We start from the raw sequence: 27825 nt of genomic DNA on the forward strand, positions 1-27825 counted from the left end.
ACATTAGCTTTAATATTGAGCTTTTGGTGTTGTTTTATTCTATGTAGCAACTTTTTGAATTGTATTTTTGCACCCAAGCCCAGACTTGCTGGCCAAAGTATTTAGATAAATGGGCAACACATTATTTCAAGAAAAATGTTAAAATAAGGAGCTGTTTGAGAATCCAACTTCAACTTGCAATTTCACACAAGACGGATAGCCAAGTAACACCTCCAGGCTCCTTAACAGGTTAAACCACTCAGACATTGATTTGTCGCGGACCAAAAAAAGTCACAAGTGTGCAGTAAATACCAAAGGAGGCGATATTTTGACCTGACCCCGATTAGACTTCTTATTGAAGTTTGCCGAGCGTTAATAATTAATCAAAGAGATTGAGCAGAAGATAAGGGTATAAACACACACACACACAACTTTAAGAGGTGAGAATTCCAAGCATTATCACACTAATTGCTTTTTAGAAACAAAATATACAGCTCTGGATGAAAATTAAGAGACAATTTAAAATGATATCTTTCTCTGATTTTACTTTTAATACATATATGTTTGATTTAAATGAACATTGTTGTTTTATTCCATGAACTACTAACAACATGTCTCTGAAATTTTAAGTAAAAATGTAATATTTATTTGCAGAAAATGAGAAATGATCAAAATAACAAAAAAGATGCAGTGCTTTCAGACCTCAAATAATGCAGAGAAAACAAGTTCATATTCATTTAGAAACAACACTACTAATGTTTTAACTGAGGAAGAGTTCAGAAATCAATATTTGGTGGAATAACCAAGAGGTTTTCATTGGGGCTCTGTGCAGTGGGCTCTTCATTTTTCCAGAACTGTATTTTGAAATAAACAGATGAATTGTTGTGGTCATATTTAAAGCAGCAAAGGGGCAGTAATGAGAACAGAAAACATTTTAGATCCAAATATGTTGATCTGTACGCTTTCCATTTCCTTAACCCCCTTCATCTAGGTGTTTAACATGATATCTTGCTAGTCAAGATATCAATTTTGCATAACTGAGAAGTGACACCCATGATAACTGACCCAGTAGTGACCATGAAGGTATGGCAACCAAAGCAAAAGGTTTCTTCAGCCACGTTTGGCCCAGCATACAGGGAGATTCGTGGACATGGTCAGCAACAATACTTTAAACAATAATCAACTGGTAGTATGGAGCCCAATGTATGTTAATAAATATGTTCCCCACACCATTACTACCAGCCTTAACTGTTGGTAGAAGGTTGGATGGATCTTTGCATTATGTTGCAGCAGAAATCTTAATTCATCAGACCAGACAACATTTTTCCAATACTGTGAAGTGTAGCCTCAGTCTCCTGTGTTTTGCTGCCAGGAGGTTTGCTGTTGTGGCGCCTCTCCTTCAAAGTTTGACATATTGCACATTCAGAGATGGTATTCTGTTTACTTTGGTTGTAAAACGATGTAATTTGAATAACTGTCTTGTTTCTTTAATCTTGAAACAACCTGCAAATTCTTCTGACATAAACAGGACATTTACGGTATATCCACACAACAGCCCTACCGACTTTTCAGACAATTCTTTTTTGGTTGTGCATAAAAATCCCAGTAAACCAAATGATTCTGAATTATTTAAGACACTTGGATTCACCTTCTTTTCTTGGTTTGAACTTCAACAAGTCTTCTTCATTGCATTTATGCATCGGGTTGCTGTCATGCTATAGTTTTCTAGTGGTGGCTGGTTAGTGTATGTGACCTATGCCAAAAGTGAGTAATTCAAGAATATTAGAAATAGGATAAAAAAAAATATATATTTTCGTTTTAAAAAAAAATATTCCTGATCATATTACAGCATACCATACAGGGGTATGGTTGCCAACTAAAGCGAGAGTCGGAAGTATGCAGAACAGGTTTGGACTGATGCTTTAACTGATGAAGACGTCACCGAGTATGTTCTGAACAAAAACAAAACATTGCCTCTCCATAATATTACTAGGACTTCAAGTTCTCAAGATTAATGAGTCACGATGTTCTTATTGAAATGGATATCTGAGATCATATCGTACTAATGAGACAAGCTCACAACAAGAACATGACACAGTTGACAGTGTGCCAACTGCAATACAAATCGATCTAATGCAAATAATAATAAATCTTCTGTTTTCCATTTTTTCCCCGTCATACTGTTTGGGTTTTGTATCTGCTAGCTTTCAAGGCAGTTGAGTATTTTTAAGCGCATGCCGCTCAGTTTGCCTGACACAGTAGAGTCAATATTAATAGAGTGTTATTTAAACCTCGGTTTATACACAGAGGAGACCAAGAGTTAATTATTGACCAAGCTAAGGTGGGTGTCAATAAAAAATAAAAAAAGAACTATGTCGAGATCTGAGGGCTTACAATTGTTAAACAGGCTAACCAGAATGAATACTGAAGCCATAACATTCTTCATTTTTACACTGAAACTGCTGGGAAGGTATTTTAATACAATCATTAACCAGAACTCCCTCACGGACTACAAAAAGTAGCACAAAATGCCTTCCTGTCTTGAGAGCTATTGTTAAAGCATTCTGCTTTTCCTTGGTATTCCCTGGACTACTCTCAAGCTAAAAATGAGCTCCCTACAAATATTTTGTTGCCCAAAGTAGAACAAAACTAGATGCTACATAGATATCAAAAAAGAAAAAGAACAAAAAAACAAATCTACTTGAATTTATGGGCATTTTTGGGTACAACTCATCAATATTCACAACTGTGAGTCTTTCAAACAACAGAGTAAATCTGCAAAAGACCAGAGAAGTTGACTTACAAAACAATGTCACAATAATGCTACTACATGTTACAGCTGAGCTGATAAAGATATACAAGAGTGTGATTAGTAATTAGGAATCAGGAATCTTAATTTTAAGGGCTGTAATTTATCTGATATAACATTGGAAAACCAAAAAACCAACTTTTGTCAACGTTTATTACACATTAAAATAATTTACCCTCTTTGATAAGAGGAATAAATTGTGTACCTAATGGTGAAATGGAGGACTTTTAAAGGATGATCTTAAGATGTACTATTTGAGTTTATTGGTGAATAATAAAGTACAGCCTTGAATAGGCTATAATGGTGTGTTGGCCTTCAACACAGCTATAAAAGGTATTATTCATCATCTGCTCAGCCTGACCTCAAAGGTAGCAAATATTGGTTTGCTACCTTGTAGGCCATTTTCCAAATTGTGTTACATTTATGTTTCTTTTTCTATGTGTATTCTCCATTAATATATCGAAGAAAATATTTTATGCATTGATGCCTTTTCTGAAATAGGTCGTTGAGATGAAGCTTGTATGTCTGGATTACATTTGATTTGATTTTCTCAGTCTGGATGAACCTAACAACCAAGTTATTGCAAAAAAAAAAAAGGTTTAATCTACAATCAGGACAATTTAGAGGAATAAGTACTACGACATGGACAAGTGACAAGAACAGCTGAAGTCAACGGATTGGGTAGTTGGAGAGTGGATGTAGACATGCCTGCTGAGTACAATGAAGAAATAATAAACAAATAAGGCAAGGTTCTTTTCAGCTCATCAAATTTCCTGCCACTTTACGAAAACATGTATTTTAATTCAATAGTTCCTTCCAACTGACCTTAGGTGTAAGTGAGTGTGAACATGATTTTCTATCTCTTTCTAGATCTGTAATAGATTGGTGACCTGTCAGGGGTTTACCCAGCTTCTCGCCCATTGACTAGTGTAAATAACTCACAATATATCTGCCGTCCTGCAAGGAAGAAGCATGCATAGAAAGTGAATGGATAACCATAAGGAGCAGGCCACTGAACCTACTTTGGACACTTTTGACCTTTAGTATTCCCTCGAGCAGCCTAAGCTCTCAATGTAAAGAAACCCAACTGATGCATACAAGCCAACTTGTATTTTGATGTTTTTGCACAACACAATTAACTTAAATCCTAACAAAGGTCTTGATTTAAGTTTATTTTTGCACATAAAATTTCTACACAAAAAACTAAACTAAAACTGTTATTTTTGTCTGACACACATCATCTCTTACAATGTTGTGTACAACAGCTTGGGGCATTGGTCACAAAAAAATATCCAAAAGTATGACCTAAGCATTTTGTAAAACTAAGCTCAGACAAGTTAACTTTGTCTTTCATCACCTATGAATCAAAAGCTGAGGTTGAGTTATGTCTAAACTGTTTGTCTCTCAAAGGGCTAGATTTCAACTTGCTTGTCCAGATCTTTTTTTTTTTCCCCCCCAACATTGTTGTGAAATAGAATTAAATTTTCAGAATGTGTTGCACTTTGTAAACAGCCCTCCAATTAGTTCATTTACACGTGAGTTGGATTATCTACAAAGACAAATAAAACCATGGTCAAGGAATGTGAACATATAAAAAGAAAGACCCTCTTCTGCTGTGAAACTAAAGTTCCATTGTTAAGGCAAAAAAGAGATAATGGTTTTGGTAGTGCTTTTTGACCCTCTGAGGTATCCCTGCCACCACGCCCAACTGCAGACAAAAGCAACTGAAATAGCTTATTGTAATTTTTCATAGTACAAAAAAAATGCATACCAACTCTGCGTATCGTGACTGATAGCTAAACAACGACAAAAAACAAAACAAATAAACATTGCATTCTTGCATGTTTGGTTAAAATGTTTAGATGGAAGGTGTAGGGATTTTTATAAAAAGCAGTTATTCTGCCAAAGTCTTATTTAACTGATAAACTAATTAGCTTTATTATGCTCATGTTATAACAGTCTGCAGAATAAATAAAGCCGAAGATAACAGAAGAATGCCGACTTTACAACATTGCACCTGTTGTTATGAGTTCAATGGAGTTCAGTTTTCTATCCACAGGTTGCCTGAGGCTACCTTGCTGATGATTACACAGTTTATGTTAATGGTCCCACTAGCGCCGCTCTGGGAGCAGTGCAGTGCCTGCATATGTGTGCATGTGTAAAGTGCCTGGCGGGGGCGGAGGGCATCGACGGCCTATTCAAACAGACCAGAGAAAATAGATAGTGGGGTTTTTAGGCTGGCATAGATAGTAAACTGGTCTGACCGGTGTGTGTGAGCAGCTGGGGGCTTCAGCGCGCCCAAAACATGAGCAGGGGACTGCAAAAACGAAACGAGTATCCGTGAAGGCTGCGTAGGAGAGCCAAAATTTTACTTCGGCTCATGTGCAGGCATGTGACAGGAGGTGGTTTATAGGTGAATGGTAGTGAAGTAAAGTGAACGCCGCCGACACACACGTTGAGAACGAACTCAGGTAAAGTTGTTACACATCCACACACCAAATAACAGAAATGTCAAACTATTTTGCCAGAACAAGTACAGTGGAGGAACTTTGTTTACCTTTAGAGTACAGGGATCCGGGAGAATTCAGGTCGAGGTCCCCGTTGAAGAGGGAGATAAAGTCAGAGGGCATCGCAATCCCTCTGGCTGTAGAAACCGGACACTTTCGGTCACTTACAGCGTCACGGATTTGGAAAAAAAACTGTTACCTGTCTCACGACTAGCAAACTACAGAACTTGTAAGGGACGGACGGCAATTCTGGCCTGAGTTTTCTGTCGTTACTATTGGTTAACTGTCTATATTGCCACTCTGGTTGTGAGTCCCTCTTCCGTCCGCCCACGACTCATGTTTGTTGTCAACGGACGACCGGAGGGGAATCACGCCCACACGCTTGTGACGCTACACGTACGAGGGACGTGCAGATTATTCCTCATGATGTTGTGTGCTTCCACAACTACTATGTTTTTTGGGGGAAAATAGATTTGTCAGAATATAACTTTGCAATTTAAATTGAGAATTTAACTTAATATTTGCAGTCTCTATAGAATTTATAGAACTAATTCTACTCGGAGAAAAATTATATTTCTTATTCTAATAAATGTTACCCAAGACTTAGCTGTAGATGGGAGGAAAGAGGATGTTGGAGAAATAAGAAAAGGTCAAACATCAGGGTTTTTTTACAGTACGTTGATTAAATTTCACACAAATTTGTTTATTTGTTTTTTTAACCAAACAATTATTTTTGAAAGGCACAAACACAGTAATTGAATGTGTATATTTATTTATTCACTTATTTTATTGCTTGAGAACTAGAAATGTTGGACCAAATGTTGGATTGCCCATTGCCAAACTAGTCAGCTATGCTGAGACGAACTCAGTTACATTCATGGGAAAAAAGAAAGCACACCCCACATGCAGTATTTTGGATATCACATATATGTTATAATCGATGCCCTGCGACAGACTGGCGACCTATCCGGGGTGTACCCCGCCTCTCGCCCGGAATGTAGCTGGAGATAGGCACCAGCAACCCTCCCGACCCCATTAGGGACAAGGGTGAACGGAAAATGGATGGATGGATGGATGTTATAATCAAAAACTGAATAGTTTTATTTTTAAAAATGCACATTTTATGCATTTGCTCACAATGCTGCATTGACCAATGAAATAGTGAGATTTGTTTCTAATGTGGACTGTTCATGTATGTGCTGCACCCTAACAACTACAGTTTTCAGAATTTCAACATATTTGTGACCAATATCAGATTTTAAACATGTTTCCACTGACAGGCAAATTCTGCTTGTTTTCTCTTCTAAGCTTAACACAACAGAAGTTGTGAGTGAAACTGTTTATTCTGTGACAACATTTACACGACATTTAGCAGCCTTTAGAGGAGACAGTTTTTGCTTTCAGCAAAATGTAAGCAATTCTGCCAAAAAAAATAAATATATATATCTTTATCAAAACTGCCTCCAATACAGACTTTCTAGTTACAACTGGGAGACAAATCTTCATACATGGTGTGTAAATCTGCTGTTGGGCAACAGGTGCATCAATACCTGGCAACTTAGGTGGCAAATGAGGTTTATGGCTCATTGAGCTCCAAGGCAAATTGCATACTAGTCTGTATTTTGACAGTAGACATGGTAAAGTTATGTTGATGACTGTTAAAATCCAAAATTCAGCACTCAAATTTTTCATGTTTCTTCGTCGTAAACTTGTTCTTGGGTTTTTCCAACATGAACTTCATGCTTAAATGTTAATATTTTGTTCCTTTTATTAAATTTATTTGCAACAAAAATCAAACCAGTGATTATTTCCATTTTCTATATTTTTATTTATGGTGAACTGGAAATAGCTTCTAAATTTGAGCTTAGAGCTGGCAGAAGCGACAAAAGATTCAAAGCATTTTATGAGGCACGCTTCAGTTTGAGTAAGTCACAATTAGATTATGCAAAACTTTATATTGTTTTCACTAATTATTAATCTAACAAAATAATGCTTCCTAATTGCAGTGTCTCACTGCCCATAATCTTTAGCTGCTATTACATAATAGTTTTATAGCATGTCATACAATAATCTGCAGCCCTAGATATGAACACGACTGATTAACCTACAAGGACTCATACAGTGCAAAGGCATTTGGCAACTAAATAAAGCAAACTACAGTGACTGTGACTGAACCAATGTATTTCTGTTATTTTATGTTAGAGTCAGAAAAAAATGTCATTCTTTTTCCTCAGAAGAATAACAGTTAGGCAACCACTTTTTTCTGACATTTGAGTCCAAACATATTGCAGAATTTGATCAACATCAGGTCAACAATCTCCTCTTCTTCTGATGGCTGCAAGAACAAAAAGAATGATAAGAGCATACTACAATATTAAGACATTTTGGGATTATAACTTACCTTATGATGTATCTGTTCTTGACTGAATGCCACAAGAATAACAGAGATGAAGAGGTTCAGCACCACGAAGGTCATGAACACAATGCAGGAACCAATAAGGAAAGCCCCGAGCACTGGATTGTAGTTCAGAACCTGGCAGATCAGAAGCAATGCATTTATAAAAAGATCATCTGTTATTGTCTACAATTGCAACAGCCTTATACTAACCTCTTCATAGTTGAAAATACCAAGCTGCAAGCTGACAATAGTTTGTGCAGCATCAAGCAGAGTCCTATAAGAGTAAAGCTTCCACCCATACATCAGGTTGGACTGAAAAAAGAAGAGATACTGCCTGTGAGTTAGTGCTTTCAAGTGCAGTCTATTTAACAAAACGTAGGGGTTTGTTGAAACTCCAGCAAAGTGTTTATGTTAAGCGTGGGAAAGCCCTCACGGCAATGGAGTAAGCCAAGAACATTATGGTCATGACCACCAGGAAGCCTGAAATATCAGTCCAAGCTCGCTGCAGTGTGGCCGTGATCATGTGCAGCTTCGGGTTGAGTCTCAGCAGGTGCCACAGTTTGATTGTAGCCAGCAGAACCAGAAAGGCAATCAGATACCCAAGCGCTGCATCTGCCTGGGCTGTCTCATGGAAACTGGCAAATCTGGACACAAAAGAAAAAGAAGCAGCTCATGTTTAAAACGTGTATTTAGTTTACATTAGACCAATATAGTTTTTGATCTATGGAATCATTTTCTTTCATAACAAATATAAAAAAGAACATTTCCCCATCTCTTACTGGTGTTTGTTGTTCTGATAAAAACTTATATCCCTCTTTCCCAGTAAAGTTCTCTTGATGAAGACAGACAGTGCACACCAGCTGAGGATTATTATCGCCAACTCCAACAGGTTCCACTTTATCTTGAAATAAGACGACTTCTGGCTCCTCATTAGCTTTCCCTATGAATAGAAAAATGAGTTTGTGTCAAACTTCTAGGTGTAATATATATGTTACAATATACATAATGTAGCAAATATGCTAATGTACCTGAACGAACATATAGTAGATAATAAAGAGAAAATAAGCAATTTCAGAGGCCATGACGAAGACGTGGAGGCCACCCGTTGACTGGTAAAGACGAACACCGTGAAGCTCACTGCGGAACTGGAAAGCTCCTGGATCCAAATAAAAGCACAAAAGTCTTAGTTCTTGATCAGCAGCCCAAACACAATATTTAAGCTGCACCTGAAGGGCTAACCAATGGCTGTGGTTTCCAGCATCAGCGTAGCAATGCAGAAGAGGTTCACATTTGCGTTGTACACAGTGAACTCAACAAAGATGGCTTGGGTGTACACATCTAACCAGGTGTTGTTATGGAGGTACTTGAGGATTCTAGAAAAAAAGGATGAAACAGGATTAATGTTATGTTCTCCCATTTTGATGTGATAAATTGTTCAAATATTTAAAAAATCTACCTTCTTGACCTCTGTAAGTCTGGCCCCAGATTGATGACAAAGCCGCCTCCTCTGTAAAGCATGACCCTGCCCCAGATGGGAAATGCCCTCAGCTCACTCTGAGATCGGTACACCCATGCACTGTGGGGGTTCAGTGATGTGTTATCTCCTACAGACAGATTCCAACCTGGGCTATAGGAGCCCATGTCCTCTGACTCCCAGGAATAAGGAGTGTGACAGTCTGGCACAGACTCCTGCATGATGTGGGCAACGCGACATGAGTTTTTCTGCACTCTCACCTGGCGGAGACGAGCGTTACCCACCAGTTTTGAGTTTCCATCCGTAATAAAACCTGTCGGTTGAGAAGATGCACAAAGAGCATTAACATAGGAAATTTACTTATTAAACAATGTTAGTTCTGTCTAATTGGAACTACTTTGCTAAAATAAAATCTGTCTGATATACAACTCCATGGGCTAACTCACTGGATCACTTAAAAAATCACAAATAAAATAAGTGTATAAATCCAGACTGTTCATGGAAGAACTAAATAAACATATCAAATGCTTAAACTAATAAATTGCACATATTTTAGAAAAAAAAAAAAGCAAATTAGAATTCAATAGTAACAACAAATTTCACATGTTTAGAACATGGAAACAGGTCTGTCTAATAAATAGTTCTACTAATCAGCAGCTGTAGGCGAATTTTACATCTGATTAAATTAATCCACCATATGCGAATAGGACGACTGGGCATAAAAATAGCTTAGGGATGCTGAATTGCTCAGAAGTAAATATGATCAGATGCTCATGAATGTGAAAAGGCTGAATGTTAAAAAAAAAAAAGGTGGAACACTGGGAAGCTTTTGAATATCCTTTTATCCATGGTTCACAATGGTTTATTAATAAATTTTAAGAATCTGGAAGTGTGTTTCTTTCTCTGCAAAAGACTGAAAGTAAAAATTGCATGTTACTTACACAGTGGGCCTCCAGGCAGAAAACATTAAAAACAAGTCTAATTCCTTTATATGTAATCACACATGGGCAAAATAAAGCTCCCACAAATGACTGCTTGTAAACACAGTTTGTCAAAAAAAAAAACACACACACACAATAGAGCGTTTTTTAACACAGTACCTGTTATCTGTGGGATAGAAGTTTTGAATATGGGACATATTTTTTAAACCACAGATGCAATATCCTCCATGCTAAAGAACAGAGGGTCCAAACAGATTGAATCATCATTTAGCTCAAAAGCCAGCATTTCTATTAGTATTGGGATGCTTTAGTGCCAACACCATGGGCATCTTACACATCTGGGAAGCCCCCAAAAATCTGGATAAAATAAAGGTTTTACAACATATGCTTCCATAAAAATAAAGATAGCATAGCATATTTTAGCAAGAAGTTGCTAAACAGCACACTGCATTTATTACAAAAGCATGACTCTGGTACAAGAGTTTGGGCGCTGCACAGGACTGCCTGGGGTGCAAACCTCTGAGCAACTGAAAACATTTGTGTCTTATGAAACAAAAAAACTTTGTGGCAAAGAAAACCCAGGAATGTGGACCAGCCCTTATTTTAAGACAAGAATGAGACAACATTTCTGTCCAAAAATTACAAGAACCGGTCTTCTCAGTTCTCGGATGTTTATAGTGTGTTGTTTGTTAAAGATCAGGTGAATTCTTCACAAGGGTAAAAGTGGCCCCGTCTCTGCTTTTTTTTTTTTTTTTAGATATATCATCTTCAATTTCCAAATGTATTAATACATTTTCAAAAGGAAGACAATCTTGTACATTAAACATCTGATATGTATTCTATGTTTAGTTGTACACAATAAATAGAACTATCCCCTTGTCACTATATTTACTTTCATTAAGATGTTGCACAACTAAATAGGAATTGAGGTTTTAATTTCTTTAAGACTTAGATTGTTGACTTAATGCTTTACTATATGCATAGTCGTGTTCAATAAATTGAAATATTATTTCAGAGATCTATATAAATAAGTACTTTTAGAAAATAACCTTGTGATCTAATTTTCCATAAAAAATGAAATGTGTTTTATTAGTTTTAAGCAGAAAAACATCATAATTAGCAGAAATAAAGGCTTAAAAAAGGTTTAAAATGCAATCTATATAATGCATTTGAATTAGTGAATTGAGTTACTGAAATAAATGAATTTTTCAATAATCTAATTTCTTGAATGTGACTGCATGCTTTATAAGACACAATCATATTCAGAAGCATATTTATAAGAGATTGCCTTTCAATTCAAAATATTTTTAGTTTTCTTACTGCATTAAGAAAAACAAAGCTTTACAAAAATTAGAAATAAGTCAGCTATTTTAAAAATCAACAGTACTAAAATTGATATTAAGAACTAACGAACATAAATAAATGCATATTTTTCAGCTTTGTGTTTGAAAAGACACATGTTGGCAATTCCATCACAGGAAAATGACCTGGGTAATCTCCATAAAGGTTGCTCAGCAAGGTAGTGTTTGCCCAGTTGAACACGTCCTGAATGCTCATGGTGTTGGAGATTCCTTTGCTGAAGCTTTGTCGAATGTGTCGGCTCAGAAAATAAGCGTTAGGATCCCTCTGACCGTACGCCACCAGAAGCAACACCCACATGAATCCCATGTAAGCTGCATCACAAACACGTTTTACATCAATCAGTCAAACTGCATTGTTTTATTATTAGCATAACTAATATTGCTGCCATCAGTGAAACTCTACCAAGTATCTCCCTGATGAGGCCAAAAACCTTCTGCTCTTGAATTACGTTTTTCCTCATCCTCTCGATGTCAGTAGGAGGTGGTGGCTGGTAGAAACTGCATGTGCTGTCTCTTCTAGCTACTTGCATTACATCAGGATCATCTGAGGAAGAAAATGCATTCAGTGTACTGATATATTTAAAGGAATCTTTTCAATATTATTAGTATTTTTTTAGTTTTAAAAATGAAGAACACAAACCTGGATGAGTGAGCTTCTCGTCTATCTGAGGTTCTCCAAATTCTTCCTGGTCAACCTTCTTCAGAACAAGAGCAAAAAAAGCAGCAAAACCAAGAACCTGGGACAAAAGATTTTCAAAGTTTACTTCAACAGCACTTAAAATAAGTTATTGTAAAAACTTGTGCCCTAATAGTCATTAATAATGAAATTGGTATTTTGTGCATTTATTTCTGATTTCTTGGTGTAGTCTACATTTACTTTATAAAGGACATTGATTTTGTTGACCCTTGTTTTAGCTAAGTATTTCCATTGTTGTACGATATGATGCCTGTTTTAGAAGAATGCTCTTGCCTGTATGCAAAAATGTAATATGTTTAATAAGTATCTTATTACTTTATTTTATAGATTTACTAAGTTGTTACTAAACCCAATAACCTATTGGCTATTTATTCAGAAAACTGAGAATTTAGTCAAACAGAAATAAGTATTTTCTTTCAGTTTGATCTGCATCTTGCTACTTACCTTTAGAGGCTGGGTGATAAAGAGACTCTCAAAGAAGGACACCACCATGGAAATAAGCCAGTTTATAGACTGGTCCTTCCCATAAGTCAGCCCATACATCATAGTGAAGTATCCTGACACAGCACTGGTTGCAATGACCAAAATCCACCCAACAAACACAAACCACCATGGCAGCCCTCCCTGGCTGCGCTTCTTTTCAGCGCTGCTGCTGATGCTTTCTTCAGGACTAGGGCTGCGGTTCAGCTGATCTCCATCCAGCAGGAACTCCAAGTGACTCTTCATTCCCTGGACTTGCTGCATGGCCCTGTTGTAGCTGCTGGTGTTTGGAAAACGAGAAGGTCCCAGTAGACGAAGCTCCTTCTCGACATGACGCAGCTGCTTGTACAAGTACCGACTGTTGTTGGCCTTCTTTTGAGCTTCATCAAAAGTCTTTTCTGGGCTCACCCACAATCCGTTTTCTATAAAGAGTAACGGCATAAGGATGGTCAATTATATTTTAAACAATGTACAGTCAATTAAATTAACAAGAACACATTTCACCTTGTAGATTCACAGCACCCAAACTCAAGGTCATGCTGTCTGCCTTGGAAAGGTTTGAATAGAAATCTCCAGCCATTTTGTTCTGATGTCTAATGATGTCCTCCACCAGAGACAGCAGTGTGTTTATGTCTGCCTGCTGACCTGGATGGAACTCAAAACGTGGTGGTGGACTCTTCATGGCCTTTGAGAGCGACTGTGCAATTCTCTTTATGTCCTAATGTATACATGCAAAGTAGTTAACACATATAGAAGAGACAGACTGCATCCATAAACTCTTTGGATTTCTATTACTTCACCTTGATCACAGTGTCTGCAGTGATGTGCTTGATCTCTGTGGGAGGAGATGAAGTCTGTGAGGGAGAAACTCTAACTGTGTTGCCCTGCTTTAATCCTTCTGGTTTGGCAGCTTTGTCTCGCGGGCGAGTATTTCTGAAGATGCTGACGATAAGCAGATTGATGGGGAACATGATGATGGAACTTTGAAATCCAACCATAACCTGCTGCCAGGTGAACTCAATGTGACCTGCAACATAAAGGTAGGTTTTAAGTTTAGTCTAATTTTATACAGTAAAGCAACAGGTAAAAAATTTTATTAGGACTTTTAATATTTGTTTTTTTTAGCAGATTATGTAAAACATTATGGTGGATTATGATTATGAAAAATGGAAAATGTGATTTCTTCCTGCTGCATGACTTAATTAACTTCTTTGAGCAGAGGAAGCAAAGAGAACATGGAGAGGAGTTGGAGAAAAACTTGGTTGAAGAATGAAAAGACTAATTATCACAACATCAGTGACAAAAACAAAGAAATATTTTTAAAAATTGGCTATATTTTTCACATTTTATCGCATAATGTATTTTGTGATTAATGTATTTAATTGGTATTTTATGTGGTAGAAAAACAGAAAATACTGCATAATTGTAAAATGGAAGCAAAATAGTGAATGATTTTCAACTTTTTGTTTTTACTAATAAAAATCGCAAAGGTGTGGAATGCATTTGTGTTTAGTTTGTTCATTCTTTAAACACTGATTAAAATCAAGTGTAACTAAGTGCCTTCAGAAGTCAATTCTGCGGGTTTTGTGTATTTTATTTATCTCTGTATAAATTCAACTGTTCTGTGAATTTACAGGGGGTTGTTAGACAACATTAATGAATAAACAGTATCATGAAGACCAAAAAACACAGCAAACATGTCAGGGATACAACTTTTAAGAACTTTAAGGAAAAATTACATTATAAAACAATGCCCGACGCAGTATCCATCATCCAAAAATGGAAAAGCATGACACATCTGCAAACCTACCAATACATGGCCATCCACCTAAACTAACAAGCTAGACAAGAAAAGCAATAATTAACAAAGCAGACAGGAGGGCTGTGGTAAGTACAAACACACCAAACTTTTCAAATTTGTATTTTGGAAACTGTAAAACATCTGCAGGTTAAACATTTCCTGGTTTGTATGAAGATAAGGTTCAGCAAAAACCAAAAATAAAAATATTTTCTAGATGTGTTTAAGGGATTATGAAAGACTGACAATAGATATGTATGTTGCATACCTAAGTCCATGGTCTGTTCAGACGGGTCTGTGGGGATGCCCCAAAACATGATGCTCGTCAGCATGGTGCAGAGCAGAAGGGAAAAGCAACACGACACTCGCTGCACACGTGTGAATGTGCTGCAGGGTGGCCGGCTAATGACCGAGAACCAGATGTGCCCATCTTGAAAATCCTTGGCTGTCTTCATAAAAAACAAGTTACTAAAAAAGAAAGAGTGGATAGAAATGACAGCAACTCAAAATGTGTAATTAATAGATAATGTTAGTTGTTTAATGCAGCTCTTACCTAAATCTCTTTAAATCGGACTCTGTTGCGACAGGAAAGACCTTGTCAAGCCAGCACTCAGCCATGTCTACCGCAAGCCAGGAGTTGCAGAGAAAGTGCCATTTCTGACCAGTTTCCAGATCCTGCACCATCACTTTATTCACATACCTGTACATTCAATTTAAAAGAATACTTAAAAACTATTGCTTTTCGACTAACTAAAGTAGGACAGCATACAAGATCTTCTCCTCTCACCAAGCAGGGTGGTCCCCTGAATTGTCGTGCCAGAGTCTTATGTTCTGCAGATCTCCAAGAGAAAAGTGTGTGGTCAACAGAAACATGTCCACCCCGCCCCTCTCAAACACAGGTTTTTCAGGGTCTGTCAGGTGGTGCGGTTCGCTTTCTCCCTCTGTTCCCAGTAGAGTTATGGTGACCTAAAACACAGGCGGTCAGTCAGGGTAGACTAAGAGGATTCAATAATGCTTTCACTCACCTGAGAGGAAGTTGATGCACCGTGGCGATGCCCTGTGTTAATAGTAAGCATGTAGCGATATTCTGCCAGAGGGTCGTTGTCCTCAAGAACCGTTATTTTGACCTGCAAGTGGATGGCAAGTAATAAAAGTAGCTTTATAGTCAAATATGTTTGACAAATATATTCTGAATGCATTTGTCAACTCGGCACAGTCGATATTTGACTGTGCTGAGTCAATATTTGAAAGGGAAAAAATGCCTGAAGTTAAACCAAAATCTGATGAAAATGACCTTGGTAGAGTCCTGGATGTCTTTCCTGTGTGCCCATACCACCACCAGCAGATAAGCAGCAAAAATGGATCCCACAAAGCACACCACTACTGGATTATTAGCAAATGTAGCAAAGAGTTCGGCAGTGCGGGTAACGTCCACCAGGTTGGGCATGACAAAGAAGGAGCTGCCGAAGAATGTTAAGTGGTTACAGAGGCACTGAGTGACCAGCGGAGTGGTGAGGGGGCCGACCTGGGAGAACAAACAATACTAGGTTTCAGCTTGATACATTTATAAAACAGTAACTGTGAACTGCGTTGTTTTTCTGCACACCCTGCAGCCATCTTCACTCCACGAGGACTTGGTTTCATTCCAGTATTTGCACTGAGCAGCAATGGAAGTTACAGTCACTGTGGCATTGACGGATTTGACGCCAGGCTCAACAATCGGTTTTACAAGGAGGAAATGAATTCCAGCTCCTCCTGTTCGGTCCTTGGGACTCAGCAGCCACGTAAATTTTTCCACTGTGTCAGAATGACAAACATTATTTTCTCAACTGAACAGACAGAAAGAACTGCTTGAAAACAATGCCATCCTGTTATATCAATGAAAGTTGTCACATGTCTGGATTTTAGGACCTCAATGGACAATAACAGGGCAGGATTGTTTTAAAAAAAATTTAGTTTAAGTTAGTAAGTTGGCTCTGCTCTGAACGCTTATGTTTTGCGTTTTACCGTCAACAGAAGATTTGAAATATCTTTACAACCAAATCAAAATATGTGGCTTCAGTACCTTCATTTACATTCTCAAGTGGGAGCTGAGTCTTGGCCACATAACTCTTCTCATGTGGGTAAACTTTATATCCAAGGAAAACCATGAAGGATATGTCTTGAGATGGCTCCAGTTTTAGCACCAGGGTCACCTTTGGTGATGGTATGTCAATCATTAATGTGCTGAAATTGGCAAGGTCAAGGACTGTGCTGTTCTGCTCTCCAACGTCAAGTCTGGGCAGAAGAATCTGAAATCCCAGAATATATATGCATACAAAATATGGCTCCACAAATATTCTCCAAATTCAGTTTACTATAAAAGATGCAGAAAGGTTTGTGATGTGACCTCTATTTCCTTAGGCAGGTTTTCAACAGGTATGACTGTGCTGTTCATTCTGGTGAAAGACAGCGAGGCCACAGTTCCTGTGATGTTTTCCTCCTTCCAAGCAAATGGGTTTTTCTCAAAGCTCATCATCTAGACGGGCAAAGCATAATGACAGAAATCATTAAAAGGTCAGATTTTGTTTACACTTAGGTTACTTTAGAGGTTGTCTACAAATCTGAATTTATTTGGCAATTACCATAAATTCTGAAAGCACACTCACACAAATGTGGGTACATGCAAATAAAAAAAGTAATAATCTGAAACAGAAGGTTGCCTGTATGTGACAGACTTTTTCCATGATTACTCTAATTGTGCAAGAGCAATACAGATGTATACTCTATCCTGTAATAAGTTTAGACTATCAATTACTTTTTTTATACTGTCTAAACTGTTTTGAAAGGCTTTTGATAGATCTCCAGACTTTCTGCTGCTCTGGAACTCCTTTTCGGCACCCAGCTCTTCGACCAGACCGTGACAGGATAGTATGCAAAAAAAAAAGAAAAGTGGAAAATGTGAGACTTCATCTATCAAACTGTGTTACCTCTGGCATTCTTCACGAATCTAACAAAAGGCATTGGGAGTAAACTTGTGTCTTCCTATCCTACTGAAATATGTGTATGAATGAAGCAAACTGATCTAGAGCCATACAAGTTAGTGAAAAAGAGCCTAACTGGCTGACCTGTGTCTGCAGAATAATTGCTCAAAGTTACTTCAAAAGATTCCAACAAAGTCTCTTTGACATTTCTACCAAATTTCAATAAGGAAACCAATCAATGCCTTTTGGCGTTCCAGCTGAAAAGTAGATACAAAATGTTTTGTCTGATTATGACCTTGAGGCTGTGTTTGCCTCTGCAAAAATAACACTTTTCAGCTTTTCTCCTGTGAGAACACACTTACTCTGATGTCTACTGGCTCCCCTGGAGAGACAATGCCAGCTGGTAGTGAGGGAATGGAAAAGCTGGAGGAGCCTTTCTTTTGGACATTTATGTGCTGCGTCTGCATGTCGTCTGAGGATATTCTTCATGAAACAGAGTAAATTAAGGAAAATAAAAACAGTATTTATGTTGTTGAGTGCCAATAATCCTTTACCTGTTGACATACACACTGATCTGACCAGAATCAATGACCACAGGCTTTGCATCCAACTGCTTGTTATTCAGCAAAGCACTCTGAAGATTGTTGATCCCAGCCAGAAGAAAATCTGAAACTTTTTTCTAAGTATGATATTATGTTTGTCAGACACCACATATAAGTAAAGAAAGTCACATATATGCATCTATGAAGATTTTGTTCATACATTTGATGAAACATTCAGAATATTACTAGCCGCTTCAACTATTGGTGTAGCTGCTTGTAAAATATCTTCATCTCCACTTTCAGATGGCTTGATGGTCATTGTCTTGAGGGAGGAGCTGAGGTTAACCAACAATGAACCAGCTTCTTCCTGAAGAAGGCATAAAACAAACTGAATTATAAGCATGTGTAGCATGGAGTCCAGTCAAATTCAAAATAAAACATTTAACAGTCCACAATAATGGGGTGAGTGAAAACTTTTCTTTAAATTTAGTTCAGTCATCTAAACTCAGGGGGAAACTGCTTTCTATAAAAGGTATTAAGGGTTTTTATACATTTTTAAGAGACCTTGATTTCAGGTGGTGTTGACATTAGGGTTAAACAGAGAAATCCTACATTTACTGACAAAAGCAATTCACTCTGGCGTAGACATAGACATAAACCAAAGCCTAGTAAATCTGAGTGAACCCTAAAAGGCCATAGACGTAGCATTTAAATTTAGAAGGTATGTTACCTAAAGGTACACAAGCTTTGAAATATCCTTGTAGGTTTTTTTTTTTTGTTTTTATTTTTGGTGAGTATGGATTCCTACCATCTTTGTCAAATATTCAATATAGGCCATTGCAAAAATATGAATTAAATCTTTTTTCACTTTGACTCCTTGCAACTCCAAACTTTAACATATTTCAATGGAATATTATGTGACAAACTGATAAAGTAACACATCATATTTAAATGAGATGAAAAGAAAATGGGATTTTTCACAAATTACAAATCTAAAAAGTGTGGTTTGCACTTATATTCAACAGCATTTACTCAAACCCGCCACCCCCCGAGTACAATGTAATGTAACTGCTCTCAGAAGTCACAATTAGAGTCAAATCATATGTAATTTAATCTCAGTGCTGTTATGTGAAGGTACTCAGAAGTTAATTAGAAAATGTGGTTTATTATAAACTGTGAAGCCAAGTTAGATTATAAAACAATATCCTAAGCACTGGAATTTTATTAGAGAACTGTTTAATTAAACTTTTGAAACAGAAACAGTATTTGATAACTAAAAACATACTTAGACATGGCCACACACTAATGGTTTAGATCAAATCAAATCCATGTGTTAGAATGGCCTCAACCAAAGTATTACTGAAAATTTGTGACTTAAAAGACATTTTGAGTGAAAAGTCTGACTGAGATCAAGTTATTTTGCAATGAAGAATGAAACATTTTTGTCTCAAGACTGTCAAAGCTGTTAGAGACATAACTCAAACACTGTTTACTGCAGCTGTAGCAGAAAACAATGGTTTATGATGGATTTACTCTGAGGGACTTGTAAACTATGCATATGCTAGATATTTTTAGTTTCCTATTTATCCTTTTCCTTCACTTCTCAAGAATGATAAAATGTAAAAATAGTTCAAGGAGTAAAAATTGGACACAGTAAACCAGGGACATTAGATTTCAAAACACATTCCTGTAATAATTTCATTTTTGTTTAACTGCACTGCTGATTGATTACTAAATGCATTACATAGTAATACATTTTGTACTCTATGCTGGTCTACTGTACTTGAGCCGCAGCACTCAGTTCATCTGATATCTGTGTTAATCCAGCCACAGCCTCGGCCGTCACTTGAACTTCCCGAGTCGTGTTGCTAGGCCTGTCCTGCAGAACTGCTGTCATCTTGGTTAACATTTGCTCACGGAGCTACAATATTTAGACAAAAAAAGAAGGTATTAATAATATCAAATAAATTCTGAAGCTGGATTTTAATGCAACTGGGACCTTATTTTCGTACCTTTGCTTTTGCATCCTTCTGATCTTGCCCAGTCTCTGAATTCAGCATGTCCGAAACAGAAGTGAATACCTGTCCGATTGCCTCACCAGAGAGCAGACCCTGTTGCTCCAGCTGATCTACAGTGTCTTCCACTGCAGACTGCAGAGATGGTATGGAGGTACTGGAGTTACTTTTCAATACCTTGGAAAAATATATTCAGTTTATTCAGCTAGTCAAGACCATGGACTTCTGCACTCATGTTTAGTTGAAGGTTTTCCATTTGTATTGGAAAACAACAAACCTGAGTTGCAACAGTTGTAGTAGCTGTTGTCTGTTGATTTTTCATTGTCACAACCACAGACACAACGTGATTGTTCTTCTCATCTCCCAGAGGCAAGAAGATTGGATTTGCCACATTGGTATTACTGCAACGCAAATGTTTGCCTTAAAGATAAATGAATGTGTATTAGCTGTGTTTATCAGTAATCTTATCTAATTGAACCTAAACAAAAACACCAAAATTTGTGTCTTATGTACCATGTTGTAACAATCTACTACCTTCTTTCAAACATCTCCTTCATTTTCTATCAATAATATATTGTCATAATGTCCTTAGCAACATATTTATTATTTATGTATGAAAGAATGATAAAATGACGGGCCACCTGTGTTGGTCTTGAAACAATAAATACAGCCTGTGGAGCAGAAAGATGTTGGCTGGCAGGTGATTTCAAAAGCATCAAGCACAGTTCCTGAGTGTGGAGAGATGCTACATGTAGGGGCATCAGGAGCATTAGTAGGCGCTGCTGTTTCAGGACTTCGTGTTGGAATAATGTACTTGGCAAAACCAAGGACGTTCTCACCTAAAATAAAACGAAACTGATTACAAACGTGAGCTTATATTTGAATGGTGTAATATGCAGTCATGTGCAATGAAGTAAAGAGAAAACACCATAAGCAATCACGTTGATGTTGTGCTGTATGCTCCTTGACAATTTTAGATATTGGCTGGAAACTGTGTATTCAGTGCTGCCATGTTGTTTTTCAATGGGTGGGCTTGTTCCTGCTTTGGTATAACATTCACTGAGATCACCCTGAGGAATAAAAAAAAAAAGTTATTATTCATTTGTAAAAAGATACTGACTTTTATAAGTAATAAATTAAACTTGCCGTTAATGGTTTGGGATCTTGAATAAACCAAACTACATCTGGGCAAGTAGTAGCACAGCTGAGACTTAGCTTTGCATCGTCTTCCATGGATAAGGAATCACAGTTGTCACAACTGAAAGCACCAAGGGTGAATAGATTAACAAACAGCTAGAATAAGATGAAATTATCAAAAATGAGCAAAACTATTTAGAAACAAACAACTTATTTAATATTTCTGAACCTTTTTACCTGATTGTGACATCTTGAAATTCATTTAAAGGAGCCACGCTGATGCATTTAGATGCTTGGGCAACATCCACCCATTTCCTAAACCATGTTCTTTTCCTTACAGTCAAACTGTATTCAACAATTTCAAATGGATAGGGAAGGCAATCATTTTCAATAACGTGAGTTTTACCCCTTGTTGCATTTCTGCAAGAACAATTTCCTCCTGCAATGTAAAAGACAAAACAAAACGGTGTTATGGGGAAATAGAGAAAAATAGCAACAACACAGATATATCAAGCTAAATGTTAGGAGAGTTTTCTAAGACCTTTTGATCCAGAAAGCAGGTCATCAGGTATATGAAAACAAATATGATATCTCACTTTCAAATACCTGCATAGAGTAAGCCCTTATTATGGCTTTGCTGAGACCAGAGAATTTTTCTTTGTGAGGTGTGTAGATAGAAACAAAAATGTGTGGCATGTAAACAGTGCACCAAGCTTTCTGATCACCCCGTACAGCACTGATGAAAACGAAGCACCCATGATGAATTTCATTATCTGCTGGTATGTTAACTCTAGAAACATTTCCTACTTTATTCTGAATAGAAACACACATGGAAATGAGATACTAACTGCAAACCTAACACTATATGACCAGTGATAAAATGACTTTAAAACAACTGATGACCATTAGTTGCGAGTGAATGATTGTTAAACTTACTACATTGCCACTCAAATATCAGTCCATCGCTCTTCAACGATTCAGCACCAATTACATTCAGCTCAATGGTCTGACTGCAGTTAACCTGCTTATCAGGAGAGGCCGTTATTTCCAAGCCACCTGGGATCTTAGTGTCTTCTTTCTGCAGATGACAAAGCAACAAAATACATGCATTTTTTATATATTTATCTAGAAAAAAACATCTAGAAAGGGAAAAGATTACCACTAACTGAATTAAAACATACTGTATTTCCCTCCTGGTAATTCTGGCAAGCTTGAAGTATTTTCACTAAATCCACTTCCAGCTGAGAACTTGAAAGGACATTCACAGCTTGGACCTTCACTTGAAAAAGCTCTGTGTAGGAAAAAAATATATTTAAGCTGAAATGATTTGAAACAGTTGTGTTTTTAATGAAACCATTCTTAAAGCATACCTTCCAGTGGGCTTGAGAATGTGTAATTATGCAGGCTGTTATTTAGCATGTTTCTGGTCTCAGTCAGCGTGTCTCTAAACCCAGTGAGATTAAAAAGCAGTTCCACTGGGGCTCCTTGCTCCAATGACACACCGATTTTGAGATTCTGAGAGTCTGGACATGCATCCAACTCTGCCATCACTGAGGCCTGCAGGCCGACTACAGGTTCCAGCAGGCACAGCAGGATATCAGTGGACACGGGGTGAGGTGTGACTCCGTTAGATGCTGCTACGGTCAGATTGTTGCAGCCATGTTTAAGACTTTCCAATACAGTCCCCTCCAGTGTGATGTTGTGAGGTGTGACGCCCGAGTCCACTGAAAAATTTGCAATCTGACTGTCATTGCAATGAACTGTGTAGGAAACACTTGTACCTTATAGAATGGAGGGGAAAAGCAGAGAAATTGATCAGCACAATTCTTTAAAAAAATGTTCATCGCAAATATTGGTCTATCCTTAAAAATGTTACTCCATTCCATTTACATTTGTAAGTTATTTTACAAGCCAAACAGGTCAAATTCATATCTAATTATACTCAGCAGTCTTTAATTGTGAAACATGACTCACCTGTTTCTAAACCAAGCTGAATCTGAGCAGGGCTGCCATAAAGTATGTTGCATTTGGTGCCATCTGTTGTCACATTGCTGCCATAACACTTAGCCACTCTGAACTCTCCAATAGGCTCCTGAATTGTTATACTTTTCTGAGCTGTGACGTGCCAGTCATTGGTAGTGCACTCAACCACAACGACAAACACACCAGGCTGCTGAAATCTGTGTATGATGGAGGACTCCGTCCTGTGACCCGAAAAAGAGACGGCTTTCTGAATGCCTTTACAGTTCTTTAAGGGTGGGTTTAAACACAACAACAACATTTTCTGAGCTCATCATACAAACTATTTATCGGCATAATGAGAAGCATTCTTGTGAACTATAGTGTTTTTTGTAAGAAACCACACGACTATTGCAATTAAAGGTACATTTATTTTAAAGCTTTTTAAATATATTTACTAGCAGAGCCAATAAAGGTGGATGGCTCAATATTGTTATTTGCCCATCGCCCTCAGAGATTTATTTAATCCTTAAGATTAGGACCATCAGATATAAACTTTAATAACTAACTATGGATATAAAGTGTCTGGCTACACAGTGTTACTTACTCTTCTGGATTGTATGGATCAATGATGTGGCCGTCTCCAGCATCCACGGTGCAAGTTAAATTTCCGTGAAATGGATGAAGCAGCCACTTCACAGTGATGGTGACGTTATCAACAACAGATGTCAGGTTAGTCATCAATAAGTGAAGTCCTGAAATGGTTCAACATAACCAACACTTGTAAAAATAATTATTTTACAAGCATCACCAGGACACATGAAATGATATGATGCTTTTACTTTTGAGAATACAATCTGTTAAGTGTTTCTCTGATGTTTTTTCTTTGTAAAAAATACCTCCGTGTAAAATAAACACTGATAAAAACACTACATAAAAATAGATAGATTATGTAAAGGGTTAACATCAGTGGAAGTGTATGTACTGTATCTGACCATCCTTGCAGCGGTATTCTACAGAGAGATAACTTCGCATCAGGGGACACGGCTCAGTCAAGGAATTCAGATCCAGTGGAGCCTGGCAGGCCTGGAGTCCACGACAATGAGCTGAACAGATGTTGGAAAGTTGAGAATGGGACACAAAATGCTTGTAGAATCAAAAAGCATAACTTAAATGTATAGCAAATAAATGTGTGTGTCTGTATAAATGTTACTAGCAAAATCAATTATTTGAACGTCAAAGCAGAAACACACCACAGACCATCTATTTAGCTCCTCCAGCAGAAAGGATAGACAGTGCAAATACAAAATGCAATATTTCCTTTAAAAGAACTGTTGCTGATAATTCAGGGCTGCTAACGAACAAAATGTTTCAAAAATAAACTGTAGTCTACTCCACTATATATATATATACTGTATATACATGCTGTATATACAGTATATAAATACTGCTCAAAAAAATAAAGGGAACACTTTAAGTGTTAAACACCTGTTTAAGTGTTCCCTTTATTTTTTTGAGCAGTGTATATATATATATATATATATATATATATATATATATATAATCTTTATAATGTCCTCATGAATTTTTGCATCTATTTAAGAAAAAAATTAAACATATTAACTCTTTTACCTGTTACTGATTCCAGGACATTAATCCAGCTGCATTCCTCCTGGGAGAATGTTGGTAAATCTGTGAAGTGGGATCGGCAATAGTGAACAGTTTTTCGCCCGTAGAAGGCATCTTCAATCTCTAGAACCTGGCCCGAACCACATTGCAGTGTCGCATTTTGGCCTTCACATGCAACTGTTCTTCCAAAATCTGCAAAGAAAAATTACACAATTTAGCATAAATCTTCTTGGAACTACCAAGGTTACAACCTGTCGGGAACTGGAAACTACAGGAACATAAGCTTCACTGTCACATCAAGGTGGTGTTAAATCATCATGCACTTAGACATTCCCAACCAAGAAACTCAAATCTTAAAGCCTTGTATTTGAAAAGTAATTGATCAATTCTGAGGACTCCAAAGTGCTCTATTCTACTGTACAATCAGTCATACACACATTCATTTGTTACAAGTTGTGCCAGTGCATTTCAGAAAGTAGATGGAAAAAGAAAGACTTTCTCCAAAGTCTTCAGCCCTTTTTTATTTATTTACTTTTTCAAAAAAAGAAAAAAAATCATGTTGTTGCACTTCTAATTCATTTTTTAAAGAAAAAAAAGAAATTAGAAGTTGTTTTAGACAGAAAACAATTTAGGTGTAAAAGGAACATACCAAATTGGCAGATGAAGTTCAGTTCCTGTGTACAATTTTCTGTGGCCGTCCACTGGAATCCTGTGTCTCTCAGGATGTAGCCACATGTCGCCCGGTCCTCTGGTAAGTTTACCCAGTTACTATAGCTGACATCTGAACCATCCAACCATGCAAGAGAACCTGGGGAAAAAACAAAATAAAAAAAAAACCCTAGCGGCAATTATTTAATCAAAGCTTACGTGTCAGTATATGGAAAATTGGAAAATTCCATTAAAAAAAACAAATCTGGAGCTTGTCACTCCACATGTGTCAGTGAATAAACACTACTAACAATGCCAATGATGCCTGCTGAGATTACAGCTGAAGTCATTGTGTTCAGATCTAAAGTATATAATCCACCTACATCATCAGTAAAGTGTTAGATTTGTTGCTTTAATATGAAGTAAACCGCAATCTTATGAAAAAGCATTTTTAATAGAAATGTTCAGCCAAGCAGGAAAATATTTACTAACTACCATGTTAATAAACTTTATAAACTTTAACGCTCACTCATCCTCTTACCTTCAGTGGGAGAGACATCCAGTGTGAGGTTTGGAGATGCAGGTGCCAGCCCCAGCCACCAATCCTTATCTGGCTCTAGGTGTGTTTGGAGGAACTGCTGTGTTTCATCATTCAAGATGAAGACCAGGTGTCCCCCACCTCGCTCACACCACCCCTCAGCTCTCAAAAAGGAAAACTGCAGACCCACAAATTCATAGCAAGCTCCGTCAAAGGCTGTCTGGTGTTTAGAACATGAAATACCTTCTTCCAACTCAGCATAACAGCTGGAGGCAAGAAAGAAGACCACCAAAGTGTATGTGGTCAGAGAGACTTTGCCCATCTCTGTGCTCTGATCAGCTTCTATTGCAGCTCAGTGGCTTTAAAGGTTTCTGACGGCAGCACTTTGGACAAGGAGGGATACCCAGCTTTGTGGTCTGCCCATAATTCTTGAGCACAAATAGCGCCCACACATGTATGAAAAGAGGTGAGATTGCTCTGTCAATAAGTCCTGATTGCTCCTCTGCCTCCATGACTGAAGGTGCCACAAGCTGCAGAGGGAGATAAGCTTCACATTCACAACAACCCCACTAATGAATCTCAATCTGGTAATTAAAAATCTGATTTTATTTATAGGGTTATTTTCCAAATGTAAAATCTGAAATATCAATTTTCACTTCTATAGTGAAATTGTGATTGCCTTTTTCTCCAGTCTGAGCAAGCAGACGGTAATATGGACAGACTGCATGCCCAGCTTTTTTCTTTGCCACAGAAGTATAATCTGTCTCTGGTTTGTTATGCAATAGCACTTTGAATTGCACTATGCAAATAAATGTGCCTTGTTCTGTAAAATGTGATGGTCCAGCTCCAATCTATAGCATTGTTTTAGATAAATATCCTAAGCACTCATGGAACAGGACTGTTCCATGAGTGCTTATAAAAATACAAATGGAACAGGACTGTTCCCTTTGTATTGGTCCCATGTAGCTAAGGTGAAAGATTTAGATGGTTTTGCACTTTATATAGAGGACCCATATTCCAAACTAGAACTAGACAACTTGATCCACACCATGCTTTAACTGTTAACGAGTAGAGATTAGGCTTCAACATTAACTGGAAAAAGTCATTGGCAAACTTTACAGAAATTTTTCATGATTGAGAACTAAGATTATAATCAGACAACAGTGAGGAAAAAAGAATTTTACAGAAGTTTGGCCACAAATCTGGAAGAATACTTCATCTCAAATTCTTCAACATGGTAAGATTTCTGCTGAAAAAAACTCAGGGTTTTTTTTATTGCAAAGTAGAAATCGAGACTAGGTAGTTCAGTTCTCTTGCTAAAGGAAACTATGAAGCTCTTTATAAATATTACAAATCTGAACATGCAGATGTTGATTTTCCAATAAGTCTCCAGAAGGAGAAACTCTGGGGGGAAATGGGAATTTTTTACAGTCAGAGACTCGCAACAGTTAACCACAGTGAATCTGAAGCATTTGTGCTACCCTGATCTGCCTTTGATCATGCCACAGTGTGGCATAAGATTAAGCATTTCCCCTTCACCCCCTCTCATTTCTACCACTAGGATTTGAAAAGTTATTGCCGCAGCTTTGGTCTAGTAAATAAATCCAATATTCCCTCCAAGTGCAAGAAGTCAGAAACAAATCAACATGTTTAAACATAAGATGTATTTAGGGTAAAGGCTCAGATCAGCTTCATGGGCATGCAGCAGTTCTCCTGGTAAAATTATACCACTCAATGTTCCCTTCAGTTTTGTGCCAGGGTAAATGTGGTGATTAGAGTGTCCTTCTTGCTCATTTCCTGGGAATAAGTATGAAGGGGCCCAGAGTCAAAGTATCACAAATATCATCTGAAGGACAAAAATATGAAGAGCAATGAAATATTGGCTCATCAGTTGCTGTTGATAAAATAGCTCTAAATACGACTTGCCTTTAGATGTCCATGTACTGCAAA

At 37.4% G+C, this 27825-nt stretch overlaps 2 protein-coding genes and 1 long non-coding RNA gene across 4 annotated transcripts in view; 1 reads left to right on the top strand and 2 right to left on the bottom strand.

The window, feature by feature from the left end:
* Window positions 1-5648, bottom strand: part of nfat5b (nuclear factor of activated T cells 5b) — a 37190-nt gene extending 31542 nt beyond the window's left edge. The window contains exon 1 of one of the 2 annotated variants that reach the window (XM_028014096.1): window positions 5346-5648. In XM_028014096.1, coding sequence (XP_027869897.1) covers window positions 5346-5418 — 73 coding nt within the window. In that variant the 5' untranslated portion in view covers window positions 5419-5648. The remainder of the gene's footprint in view (window positions 1-5345) is intronic. The other variant, XM_028014098.1, reaches the window with a different exon arrangement.
* On the top strand, window positions 708-13963 carry LOC114142696 (uncharacterized). Its single transcript, XR_003595096.1, has 2 exons — window positions 708-5259; window positions 13557-13963. It is a non-coding gene; the product is annotated as an uncharacterized LOC114142696 (long non-coding RNA).
* Window positions 6379-26197, bottom strand: LOC114142695 (polycystic kidney disease protein 1-like 2). The gene is made up of 41 exons (XM_028014100.1): window positions 25879-26197; window positions 25339-25497; window positions 24693-24881; window positions 24056-24166; window positions 23668-23815; window positions 23076-23305; window positions 22472-22882; window positions 22283-22392; window positions 22038-22179; window positions 21339-21540; window positions 21111-21222; window positions 20893-21034; window positions 20606-20803; window positions 20242-20384; window positions 19962-20141; window positions 19733-19870; window positions 18170-18316; window positions 17962-18086; window positions 17770-17890; window positions 16834-16962; window positions 16510-16735; window positions 16051-16241; window positions 15739-15969; window positions 15470-15571; window positions 15232-15410; window positions 14998-15144; window positions 14713-14912; window positions 13447-13673; window positions 13151-13364; window positions 12611-13068; window positions 12110-12206; window positions 11873-12013; window positions 11596-11781; window positions 9150-9480; window positions 8933-9066; window positions 8722-8849; window positions 8473-8633; window positions 8127-8337; window positions 7904-8005; window positions 7697-7828; window positions 6379-7630 (listed from the first exon to the last, which is right to left on the bottom strand). The coding sequence occupies exons 1-41, from the start codon at window positions 26195-26197 to the stop codon at window positions 7541-7543; spliced, it is 7344 nt and encodes a 2447-aa protein (XP_027869901.1). The 3' UTR covers window positions 6379-7540.
* Window positions 26198-27825: the final 1628 nt, after the last annotated feature.

Source organism: Xiphophorus couchianus, chromosome 4 (genome assembly GCF_001444195.1).
Source record: "Xiphophorus couchianus chromosome 4, X_couchianus-1.0, whole genome shotgun sequence".
NCBI classification, from domain to species: domain Eukaryota; kingdom Metazoa; phylum Chordata; class Actinopteri; order Cyprinodontiformes; family Poeciliidae; genus Xiphophorus; species Xiphophorus couchianus.

Excerpts from the sequence above, each read along its gene's own strand:
- LOC114142695 (XM_028014100.1), bottom strand. The coding sequence starts at position 26,197 with ATGGGCAAAGTCTCTCTGACCACATACACTTTGGTGGTCTTCTTTCTT. Across the intron at positions 15,970-16,050 it reads GGAGTGAAGATGGCTGCAGG|GTCGGCCCCCTCACCACTCC; the intron begins GTGTGCAGAAAA and ends TTGTTCTCCCAG. Across the intron at positions 12,014-12,109 it reads CGAGAAGCTCACTCATCCAG|ATGATCCTGATGTAATGCAA; the intron begins GTTTGTGTTCTT and ends TTTCTTCCTCAG.